The sequence below is a fragment of the Sceloporus undulatus genome, chromosome 4, assembly GCF_019175285.1.
Source record: "Sceloporus undulatus isolate JIND9_A2432 ecotype Alabama chromosome 4, SceUnd_v1.1, whole genome shotgun sequence".
Classification (NCBI taxonomy): Eukaryota; Metazoa; Chordata; class Lepidosauria; order Squamata; family Phrynosomatidae; genus Sceloporus; species Sceloporus undulatus.
This window is the reverse complement of record NC_056525.1, coordinates 120,173,668-120,186,691: the sequence shown is the minus strand read 5'-3', so window position 1 is coordinate 120,186,691 and position 13,024 is coordinate 120,173,668. Positions and strand designations below refer to the sequence as shown.

Genomic DNA, 13,024 nt, shown 5'->3' with positions numbered 1-13,024 from the left:
AATAATATATATATATCCTAATGTAAAATCACAAATAATATATATATATCCTAATGTAAAATCACAAATAATATATATATCCTAATCTAAAATCACAAATAATTGTATATCCTAATGTAAAATCACAAATTATATATGTATATATATATATATATATATATATGTATCCTAATCTAAAATTGTAAATTATATATATCTCCTAATCTAAAATCACAAATAATAATGTAAAATCACAAATAATAAAATAGATATCCTAATCTAAAATCACAAATTATATATATATATATATATATATATATATATATATATCCCTGTCTATCTAAGGAAGGGGAAAGAGAATGACTGAATCTGTGAACCGCTTTGATCTTGTTGGAAAAGCGGTATATAAATAAAGTTTTATTATTATTAATGCTAAACTCTTCCAACAACTTGCAACCCAGGAATATCTGGAAGCACATATGAGTCCAATCCTGAGGTAAGGTGACAGGACCAGGATAGTCAGATGTTTGCAGACTGCAGCCCCCATTGCTATCCAGCACAATGATGAAGGCTCATGGGGGTTGCAGTCCAGCAACATCTGGAAGGCCCCCAGTTTCTAACTGTTGGCATAATATAAAAAGCGATGAGGTTGTGGCATGTGCCATCTTCACTGTTCTCTCTCTCTCTCTCCCTCTCTCCTCTGTTTGAGAAATAGTGATAGGGTGAGAGCTATGGCTCCAAGTTAACCCTGTTGCTAAAGAAGCAAAATTGCCTCCAGCCATTGTGTAGAGACAGAAAAACGTGAAGCAGCAGCAGTGGCCATTGATGCTGGAGCAGGCATTAATGTATGTTTTTCAGTCCTTTCCTTTGGCAGATGTGGCAGGATCAAGGTGACAAGATGGCCACTTTTTCCAAGACATGTCCTACATTTCAACCTTCTGCCCAGGAGGAATTCCAAAATGTCCTCCATTTTGAGCCTGACTAAGAAACATATTGAGTAACACCACGTTATCACGTTTACTGTTCCCTTTTGAGAAGTGCATAGCAGCCTGTCCTTGCTGGAAATAGGAGATAGGATGGATTCTTCTAACACTCTTTTCTCCTAGGAGCAGCAGCAGACAAGACTCGCACCCAGAGCTCTGGCTGCATTTGTTTCTCTGAGAGGAAAAGGACCTCCGGACTCTTAGGACCCATGCATCATTTAAATAGCATACCTCCAAAGAGACCCGAAGCAGCTTTATTTTGGCAGTCTGTAACAGGCCAATGAGTTGCTTGAGAACACAGTGCTTAGTATCAGCAAACTCTTGACTGAACCTACATTTAACTTCTTTCTTTCATGTGTCCAATGCAAATGCTAAAAGGATTTTATGGCTTGCAGAATAGCTTCCAGATCAGTGAAAAGCAGAATAGGATTACAACCTAAAAATTAACAAATCTGGAAGGAAAAGGTGAGCAACCTGAGACCCTCTAGATTTTGTTGACTGGCAACTCCTATATCACTAACTACTAGTTATAGGGTTGATGGGAATTGCAATCCAACAACTCCTACAAGGCTTCACGTTCCCCACTCTGCACTATATAGCTGATGATATTAAACGGTTAGACATTTGGGGAAAGCCCTGGAAACCATGATAGTTATTTAATAGAATAGGATCTGAATACAAGTCACTGGCGAACAATCATGGGAAAACATTGTTGCCAGATTGTCCTGCTTTGGGGCTGTGTGAGGTATATGGAATGAAATAAACCAGCTATATTTGCATGGGAACAAGATGCTACTGGACTAGACAGACCTTTGGTGGGATCTCGTATAAAGCCTTCTTGTGTCCTTCAATAATCTGAGTTATCTGATCTTGCACGTCTCCTTACAGTCAGACTAAAATGTCTCCTATGAACCTCTACCAACTTTAATGGGTCTTTGGATATGAAAACAGTCTGTAAGCTATCAGGAAACTCCTTGTTCAATTTGGATACGCTTTTAAGAATTTGTAAAGCAATAATTCTTACTAGACAGTTGTCATTTTGGAGTAGGAATGTGTGTTTTAAAGAACTCTTGAGAACGGTTCTCTGAGGTGGAGTCAGTGATCACATATTTTTATCAGGGTGTGAAAGTCCATGATCTGATGTGATTTTTGCCGTAATAACCCTCTTAGGAGTTTGGCATGATGAAAGAAAGCTTATTTTTTCTGGTTGTGTAACACAAATAATCAGCTGTCTGGGAAAGTATTAAGTTCACCCAAGCCTATAAAATGCTAACTTTACGATTGCAACCTTCAGCTTTTTGACTTTCAGTTCTTAATATACTCTGTAAATTGGTTGCGGTATTACACTGTGTCAGGAGCAGGACAAATTTGCCACAGCAGAACAGATATTTGACAAGGATGGGAAATGTGTTGCCACATCAACCCTAGCCACCGTCGCCTGTTGTGAGGGATCATAGGAGTTGCAGTCCAATAACATCTGGAGGGCTCTAGCCCTGTATTAGATGTCTGCACAGTATCAGTAGCATGCATAACATACTGTGGGCCCTAAATCAGGAAACTTACTAAATCTGGAACCTCGTTGAGTCTTAATTGGGCAACTCACTTTAAACTGTTTATTAAATTGTAAAGAAAACAAAAGTTGTGCAACATTATTTTCTGTGCCCAGCAAACTAAGGGAACCTCTGAATTAGGTTAGAAAAAATACCATGCACTTCTGCCTTCTTAATGTCTACCTAACTTCTTTTTTCAGGAGAAGCCCTTGCTCAAAGTCGGGGGAGTCAGTAACATAGCCCTCCAGATGTTGGATTAGAGTTTCCAGCCTAATGGAAGCTACAGTTCAACAACATCTGGAGCGCCACCAATAGACTCCCAGAGCTTGGAAACTTAGGCCTGTTACAGACTGCCAAAATAAAGCTGCTTGGGGTCTCTTTGGAGGTATGCTGTTTAAATGATGCATGCACCCTAAGAATCCAGAAGCTGCACCAAAGCTGCACTCCAGTGCTTAGGAATGGAGTGTGGCTTTGGCGCAAACTCCGGACTCTTAGGACCCATGCATCATTTAAATAGCATACCTCCAAAGAGACCCGAAGCAGCTTTATTTTGGCAGTCTGTAACAGGCCTTAGTTTTTCTAATCTGTACAGTGGACATTAGAAGGTCTGGGCTAAATCATTCCATTACAGGGATAGTTACCCACAACCCCTTCCTGTGTCTGGGATTGGACAAAACCCACAAGTAAAATGGTCCTTGCCCTGAAAGCTTAGGACAGAACTTGTTTTATGAACAAGCGGTGTTGGTAAAACATTTGCATCTCTCCTGCACTCTAAAGTACATTTGGTGGACAGTTTTATTGGCATTTTAAAAAAATATGATCACTGAATCTTTTAACATACTTGATCTATAATAAATCCTTTAATAGCCTTCCTCCTGCCACTCTTTTCTTGAAAGAAACTGTGTGTGTCATGCTTTTAGAGGAGGTCTGCCAACAGTCCCTGGAGTCGATGGGAAAACATTTCCAAAAATGTTGTGGATACAATTCAGTTTTGGGGGGAAGAGGGGGTTTGCACACCATTTAATTGCCCTTGAGTAGCTTCTACATCCTTGACCCACTTTTGTGTATTTCAGTTGACAAAGATGACCTCGCTGGATGTGGCAGACAGCAGTGGCGTGTATGCAGCCTTCTTAGTTTACTTAGACCTCTTAGAAGGTAAGATATTGGAGGTATCTTCGAGAGCAATTGTGAAATTTAAAAAAAAGAACAAGAACAAAAGACATAACAGGCAGGGAAGCTGTGGCCCTCTGGATGCTACCAGACTCAGCCTCCTGACCATTGGCCTTGATGGGGGAGCTGATGCGATTTGGGGAGCAAAACAGCTAGAGGTTGCAGGATCTCCACCTGCAGGATCTCCACTCATGTGCTAAGGCATGCATTCTGGTTTAAAACAAATGCCAAAAATGTTCTTCCTGTAGTATAAGAAGCCCTTGGAAATAGGCAGGCATGCCATGAACATATGTATAGTTATGGACTGGTGTTCCACATGCTCTCCTACCTCTAAGCCCACCTAACATCCATGTGCTGGATGTTGCATTGCCAATGCACATTCACATTAAATTCAGCCTCTAAATAGAATCTGTCTCCTCCATAATGCACCCAGTAAAACAGCAGTATACATACGCTCTGTGTGATTAAAATTAGGTCTGTGTAGGATTTTTATTGGCTTCTTTAGAATGGAGGGGGGAATGTGTGATCCCCTCAGATGCTGATAGACTGCAGTTCCCATCACCCCCTGCCTGCATAATAAATAGGGGATGATGAGAGGTGCCGTCCAACATCAATTGGAGGCACACATATACAGCTGACACATATACAGTATCCACAGATTCTTTATCTATGGATTCAAGCATCCACAGTTTGAAGATATTAAATATATATATATAAATAAATTCCAAAAAGCATATCATTCATGTGTTCCTTACACCTCAAGACATTGTACAGTGGTACCCCGGGTTACGAATTTAATTCGTTCTGCGGCGCCGTTCGTAACCCGAAAGATTTCGCAACCCGAAAAAGCCATAGCCGCTAGCGCTGGAAGCCGCGATTTCGTGCGAAAAAGCGCCGAAAAGCACCAAAAAAATTTTCGTAAGCCAAAAAAAAAACCGTAACCCGGAACAGTTTTTTCCTATCTAATTTTTTCGTATCCCGGAAATTTCGTAACGCGGTGATTTCGTATCTCGGGGTACCACTGTAGCTCCATTTGTAACAATAAAATTTTAAAAAGCAAATTCAGTTCAAAATTATTTTCTGAATAAATTGTACCTTGGCAGTATGAGGGTATGGGGGGCTTTTCGTTCATTCTCTTTGTTGCTGTCTCTGTTATACCCATCAGTTAGAAACTGGCATGAGGTGTCCTACTTCGGACTAGGAGATTTCCAGCTTGTGTGCCTCCGTGGGCGAGAGAAAGAAACGGAGGATTTACAAATGGTGGTGCCAACTCCTGTTCACACATCTTTCAGCCATGAGAGGTGAGCAAGTATCTATGGAGGTTTTGGTTTTGGGTTTACAAGGAAAGAAAATGGGGGATGAGAGTGCTCAGCAGTATTCTGTATGCTGCAGTTTTGACTTCACTGTGCCTGGTGAAAGGCTAGACTCTGCCTTTGAGGGTCATTTGAAAACTTCAAATGGTTCAGAATATTACTCATTGGGACTTGTTGAAAGGAATACAGAACACTAGTCTTCAAAGAAAGTGTTCATTGACTGGAGTTTTATTTACAAATACAGCATGCAGTGGCTGTATTCAGGCTAAAAGCCCTAAATCGCCTTGGCTTGGAATATCTGAAGACATGTCTTTCCTCATGTGACTCTCTTTTTATTCAGATCCTCACTGGAGGCTTACCTTCAGATAACCCCCTTTTTTGGACATTTGGGGCATAGCATGCAAGGACAGAGTTGTTATTGGGATAGCATTCCATTTGCAGAATAGCTTCTCGAGATGTACTTCCTTGTCACCATATATTTTTGTCTTACCTGAAAGGCATTAAAACAGCTTTATTTGTTTAGCACCTTGAACCTTAGGTGAATGCATTTTGGAGATTGATTTTGTTTTTAATGTGCTTCCCCCCCCTCCTTTGCACTCTTATTCGGAGCCCTGGTGGTGCGCTGGTTAAATGCTAGCATTGCAGCCACAACATTGTAAGTTTGATTCTAGAGGAGGGCTCCAAGGTCCACTCAGCCTTCCATCCTTTTGTAGGTCAGTAAAATGAGTACCCAACCTGTTGGAGGCAATTGGCTTACGTTGTAAACTGCTGAAGGAGTGCTAGTTCACTGGTAAGTGGTATAGAAATGTACTTGCTATTGTTATTGCTGTTATAGTCTGTGGTTTTAGGATATTAAAACCACTGAGATTTGGTTCCTGGACCCCCTGTGGATACCAAAATCCATGGATGCTCAAGTCCCATTAAATACAATGGTGTAATTAAATGGTGTCCTCTGTATAAAGGAATTTATATACCTTTTAAAAATATTTTCAAGCCATGGGTGATTGAATCTGTCGACAAAAATATCCATGGATATGGAGGAACAACTGTATTTGAAAGTTGTGGAGGGTTGTTTTCAGTCATCCCTTGCCATACAGATGCCACTTTCAGAATTCAGCTTTTCATCTTGCACAACTTGTGATGCTTTGCCCCTCCTCATCTACAGTGTCAAGCAGGTCTCAGTTGTGTGGCACAGCAAAAGAGAAAAGGATGGTTGAACTGTGGAAGGAACAGGACGGGATAATAGATCAGTCACTGCCTCATTTCCTGCTTAGGTGGAGAGGGCTGTTTTCATTGCTGGCTGGCAGTAATGAAGAGCTGACATTCTACAGATGCTAAGCTGTATCCAGCACGGGTCTTCTACTTACACAACAGAACCAAGTTTAAATGTGTGTTTGTTATCTCCCACTGCTGCACCTCAGAAATCTGAACAACACTCCAGAGGATGTTTGTGGTGCCAGAGGAGGGAAAGGGGTGGGTCTAAGAATCTCGACATTACAACTAGTGTCATGTTGGATTTAGGCCATTGGTTTTATGAACCCAGTTTTTTATCAGTACTTTTAAGATGCAACTGCAGAATTAAGAAATACAGAGAAAGCGAGCGAGCTAGAAACTGTCTTTGTACTTCCCAGGTCTCCTCAGCTGGTCTGTGTTAGGTTTTGTCAATGAAATGGAAAGAATACATACATTGAAGCATACTTAGATTTTGTGGACAGACTTCTGCATAACAAATCACATATATGAACTCATTCACTGTCTTTAGCTTCTTGTGTAGGCATCACCCACAAGAGAGAGGTATTAGTATATTGGGTCCTTCAGGTCTTTGGGAGTTTCCCACTGCCTCCCCCTTACCGCGTAGATGATCAAACACTATATTATTAAATAATGGTATTGTAAATGCAGACATGCTGACGTGTATGTTCATGTCACTGCCGTTTAATAATACAGGGCGTGACAATCAGTAGTTTCTTAAAATCACAGATCCAAAGTCTAGGTATTTAGGCATAAAAAATATGGGTACCAGCCTGCCCTCCAGGAGGGGTCAGTGCATTTTACAGTTGGTCCTCCATCTCCACAGATTTTTATGCACAGATTCAACCATCCACAGTTTGAAGATCTCAAAAAAGATGTTAATTCCAAAAAGCAAACCTTGATTTTTTGCTACTTTATATAAGGGAAACCATTTTATTGCACCACTGTATTTAATGGGACATGAGCATCTATGTATTTTGGTATCCACTTGGGGTCCTGGAACCAATCTCCAGCACATACCAAGGACCAGTGTACATGTGTCCATATGAACACTTTGGCTTTGATAGTTCACATGATTAGTGAGTAGCATTCAGCAAACAACCACTTAATTTGTATTCCATTTGCTCAGCTTATATGCTTTGCACTGTGCTTACAGTGTTTATCTTTTTCCCTCTCTCCCCATCTGAGGGAATATTTGTAATCCCCAATGGTTCAGAGTCAGAATGAATTCTTCTTAGGCTTGTGTTGTGTATTGTTACAGCAGCCTTCCCTAACCTAGCGCCTTCCAGATGTGTTGGACAGGACTTCCTTTCATTCTCAAGGTTCTACTGATTACGTTATGAAAACTATAATGCCAACACATCTGGAAGGTGGCAGGTTTGGGAAGGGTGAGCTACAGAGTGCAGGATGAAAGAAAGTAGGAATGATTCAGGGAATACTTGTAGAGGAAAATAACAATAGCAAAACAAGAAAGATTTAGCATTCTAGAAGCTTCCATAGGAAGACTTTTTCACAAAGATCTTCAAGGTTGAAGATTTCAAGGCCAGAATTATTAACAGGAGTTTTTGCTCTACGAGTTTCTCAGCTCAAATCTCAGCTTCTGTGTTGAAAAGCAGAACGAATATTCCTAATTGCTGCAAATGGCTTTCTTGGATAAGTAACATATGTCTAATGTCAAATCCTTTTCCCCCCCCTTAGCAGAGAAAAGAAATAAAAGCTGGAATAACACTGACATATTGTTCTGGCACAGTCTATATCATATTAGCTCATCTCTCTTGCTTCCCAGTAGCCATTAGCAAGGAGCTTTGGAACACTCATAGTAATAAAGCAAGGATTTCAAACAGCCTTAGGCATTGCCTCTCAGCAAAGGCTGTCTTTAACCTTGCTTACATCACTGTTTGGAAGCAAAGCCAGTAGTTTTACTTTGCATGCTTTTATTTCCTTGTAAAGTGGAAAAAATTCTAGAGTGCACTATATATAATAGTAGCAATACTACTGGAGGTAATGGTAGTGGTGATGATGATGATGATGATGCTTAGCCCTTCTTTTCAAATAGGCTTACGCTATAGTTCCTCTGCTAGTGCAGGATTTTGGGGCAGAGGTCCATGGTCCCACTCAGCAGAATGGACTCCAGATGTAGTAGTACTGACTTTCCATATTTCAAAGGAGACTTGAGTAATACATATTATCATTAACTCTGAATTTACTGAATTCAGAGGAGGGGGTGTAGCTTTGAATGCAGAAAGTCCTGGAGTTTGGTCCTCAGCATCTCCAGGTCAGGCTGGAAAAGCCTCTGTCTGAAACCTTGGAAAGCTGCTGCCAGTCAGTGTCCACAGTACTGGGCTAGGTGAACCAATGGTCTCTCTTAGTAAAAAGCATGTTCTTGTGCCAGCCGACTGATGCAGGTTTTTAAATATTCAAAATAAATGTTGGAAACTGCAAGTCACCGGAGAGTGTCCCTGTATTTATCTTCTTCTCTCCAGTGGTATTTCCGTGCTTTACCCCACAATGCTTTTGAAATTGAAATTTTTCTTGGCCAGCATGCACTATTTTATCAATTTGACGCATAGCCTTTCAATATCTTCATTCATGGCAGATGTGCTATACAGTGCCTGCAGTGTAATCATTGGCGGAGAGCTGCACAGTCAGATCCCCTTCTGTCTCCCTTTCACAGATGACCTTTGTAGTCGAGCTCATCAGGAATTCTGCACTTTCCCTCTAACAATGATGCCTTGAGGCTTCGGAAGCACCGACTTCCTTAATTCCAGAGATGCTTTTCCTTATAGGGTAAATCATATCCAGTACTGCATGGATATGTGGCATCTAAATGGCATGCTTGTGGTGCAGATAAAATAGCCACTGTTAGCTTTGGCATCACCTCAATACATTTTGAAGTTGATCGCAATTAAGAAAATTAACCTGTAACCAAGAATGTCTTCCTAGCACCTGCTTGGGAACTTTCGGGCTGTCCCCCCCTCCTTTCTCCTTATTCTACACATATATACAGCCACCTTGGAATGCAGAAGGAGTTGGCTTTTTGAATGAAATATTCATGAGTATGTGAAGGCAGCAGCTGGCTTATGTGACTAGCAAATTGTTGTTATTACTAATTATCATCATCATCATCATCATCTCTGGAATGTAGACCATACTTTCTATGACTTGTCATTAATATGTTGGGTGGTGAAATAGTGACACCTTCTTTGTTAGATTTTACCATCTGAAGATGAGCAGCAAATGATGAGCCCCATTCCCCAAATCAAGATTCTAGTACATTAGTTTGTTTTGAAACCTCAAATAGAAACATGTTTTCAAATGTACTGCATGAGGCAGCCCCCCCCCCCTTGCTGAGTCTTTGTGGTGGATAGCAGGACCCAAACTGTTAGGTAACTACCCTTTATTTTAGTTTGCTTGTACAGGACATACTGGCCTCAGTTCTCTTTAAGAAGCTGTACACATAGGCCAAAAGGCCTATCCCCCCCCCCAGTCTGTTCAGATGACACAGGCCAACAGCCCTGGGCTGGCAATAAGTAGATCCCAGTCCAATGGGCCCTTAGACTGGTTGTAAAGAAGCAGCTGTTTGCAGTAGAGTTTTCCAGAAGCCCCACCATGACAGCCAGTAGTTTAGATACCCACACACTCCCTTACCTGCTGCCACCGTGGTTCTCCTTGCAGGCCTCAGTTGTGTCAGAAGGGGGTATCTGGGTGAAGCCAGGTGCCCTATTTTTGCCCTTATGGGCTGCAACAGGAGCCTACAAGGAGCACAGTGGCAGTGGTGATGAGCAAGACAGCAGTGGTGGCTCCATGGTGCAGCACCAGGAGCCACCACTGAACACCTGCCTGCCACCATGCTAGACCAGATAAGTGCCAGGGTGGGAACAGGTCAGATCTGCAGGCAGAACACAGTGGGGTTGGCCGGTCATATTCTGCCTGTCCATTTGTGCCCTTACTCTGGAGTGGAGTAGACACATTTATCTATGTGTTGCCTCTCCATTCAACGACTGATTGAATGGATCTGCTTGAGTTTGATCTACTCCACAACTCCACATTACAGGTATTCTTTAGCAATGATGTACTTTGAATTACCATGTGTTATTCCATGCTCCCAACCCAACATACCCCAAATTTAGGAGTGAAACACACAGGCCAAATAAAGTGGGTTCAAATGGCTTTGAAGGAGAAGCGTTTAGATGACACACGCCTCCAAAGTGGGCAAAAACCAGATTGAAGCTGCACTCCGGGGCTAACAACCAGAGCAAAAAGAACCCAGAATATTCCTACTGAACCCAGAAAATACATACTTTCAACTCTGCATATAAATGCATTGACATGAGAGTGTTTCTGAAGGAGGGATCTATCCTAACCCTGACCCTGAAGCTGCATATAAATGTACCAAGTGTAGATGTGCATTAAAAAAGGACAGAGCTTCATACCCAAGTGGTCAGGGCAGCAATGCAAAAAAGTGAAAGTGTGATATCTTTAATGGATATAATTACAACATACACAAACCAGACAGTCCAAGAGGAGGCTTAGGGTGAAGAGGGCATGTGGGGGGGGGGCATGATGGTGCTTTACTGAGCACATCAATGCTCCAATGCCCCGTACCAGAGGAGGATACAGCAGGGTAACTATGTGGCCAATCAAAGGGGTGGCAATCCAGTGGGATGACATCTAGGCAGCAGGTGGTCACTGGTATTGTGTTTGTGCAACGGTGCACCTGGATGATGGGGAGGCAACAAAAAAAATTACCCAGCAGTGCACCTTGATGCTGCACCATGCATCTGGGCCTTGCACATTTGGGCCACTTTGGGAGTAGCCTGTATGGACAGCAGGGATTTGAAATGTTCCAGGAAAAGCAGGTTTAATCCACTTTTACCTGCCCATCTGTTCTGCCCCTTCGTAAACATTTGATGTTTTTATTTTTACATCATTTGGAGTCAATTCTGCCCCTATTGGAATAACTCACATAATTTGGAAAATTGTGATTATAAACTTCTCATGTTCATAGCAATTGCAGGTTTTTTTAATTACTCTAATATGCCTAGAGCAGAACTGGTTCTTTCAGTTTGTTGTGATTTAAAAAAAAAATTGCACACACTAGAAGGTGATTATTGTTAACTCGGTGTACTGCTGTATTGACTTCATATGAAATATAAAGAAAAAGGACAAGAGTACTAACTCCTTCTTTCTTTCAGAATAAGACAGATCATGAAGAAAGTGTGGGCTTTGGAAGATAAGCCTGATTCCCCACTGTCCATCACACTGGCTATAGTTGAATCAGACTCCACAATAGTCTACTACAAACTAACAGATGGTTTCATAACACCAGACCCTCCTAGTAACGCTGAAGACATGGGCGATAAAGAGTGGAGGAAGAAAAAAAGAAAGAAGTTTCTGAGACGATAGGAAAATGAACAAATCATGTCTGCTTCAGATCTAAATCAAACTGGAATTAAAACATGCACTTGGGACTTAGAACATCTGTTTTGAAAATCCTCACTACAGCTTGAGAATTGGCAGGATATTGAGGTGCATATCTTGTAATAAAGTGGGACATCAAAGATTTCTTGGACCAATTCAGGAATCTCTCCTCTCCTCATCAGTAAGTTCACATTTGGAAGCTTTGTTTTAAAAGGCAAACTTTTGGGATGAAATTAAATTCTGGTGTTTGTTCTTGACTCAGTAATTGTCCCACAGGCACCTAAGTGTACTTAATTTTATGAAACATTGGCTTTTCCGAGCAAATTCCTCTGTGCATCTTACTGTAAAGTATTCACGGCACCTGGTAAATTAAATTGCTTGACTGCAGGCCTCATGTGGAGTACAGCATTCACACTCAGACAAAGGAAGACACATTCCACCCACCCCTTTAGTTCAGATGTATTACAGCTGGAAGAGGATGACTTCACTAATAATAGCTGCCGCTGCCAAATCTCCAATAGGCATGGTCTCATCCACTTGAGCAAAGATGAATTTAACAAATATAACAATACAAAAATTTTATGTAGTGCACTGAAGTGTTGGAGGACTTCACAATATGCCAGTGATTACATACAACTCTCTTTATTGCTTTGGTCTGCCAGATGTTTTGGACCAGCTTAAAGTGGCTAATGATAAAGGATTCTGGAAGATGAAGTCCAAAATTTCTGGAATCCCAACAGTTGAGAGCCAATTTGTTCTTGCATTATTGCAGTTGAGGGGGTAGGATGGGAGTGCTTTGCTGAAGACGATTCCCTAAGTTAATAGCTAAAGCAAGCTATGAAACAATAATAATAATAATACATTTTATTTCTTCCTCTCCACAAGTCAGGGCATAGCATGCTAAAATACAAAACACAATTAAAAACACAGAACCCCCAATTAAAACACAACAGTTTCAAAGCATCAAAATACATGCATAAGAGCGAATACATAAATTAAAATTCACTATTTAAAATTGACTGGGTAGGCCTGCCTGAAGAGAGATGTCTATAATGCTGTTTTAAATGCTGTCAGTGCTTTCAGCTGTCATATCTTTTCTGGCAGGTCATCCCACAGTCTGGGGGCAGCAGATGAAAAGGTCCTCTGGGAAACCATTGCCAGTCTTGTCCTGGCTGGTTGGAACAAACATTTCCCAAAGGCCCTGAGTATACAGAGCAGATTGTATGGGAGAAGGCAATCCTGTATGTAACCTGTTTCAGATACTTAGTCCCAAATTCAAATTACAACCAGACATGGTTGTAAATGGCATTCAGTAGCTCCTTTAAAATTTCTAGCTTCAGATGTGCTTCTGTGAGCA

General features: G+C 41.3%; 1 protein-coding gene across 1 annotated transcript in view; it reads left to right on the top strand.

Annotated features, from left to right (window-relative positions):
* Positions 1-11,924, top strand: part of TSEN15 (tRNA splicing endonuclease subunit 15) — a 12,718-nt gene extending 794 nt beyond the window's left edge. The window contains exons 2-4 of the mRNA XM_042465100.1: positions 3,586-3,667; positions 4,848-4,983; positions 11,442-11,924. Of these exons, the coding sequence (XP_042321034.1) occupies positions 3,586-3,667; positions 4,848-4,983; positions 11,442-11,652 (429 nt within the window). The 3' untranslated portion in view covers positions 11,653-11,924. The remainder of the gene's footprint in view (positions 1-3,585; positions 3,668-4,847; positions 4,984-11,441) is intronic.
* The last annotated feature ends 1,100 nt before the right edge of the window (positions 11,925-13,024 follow it).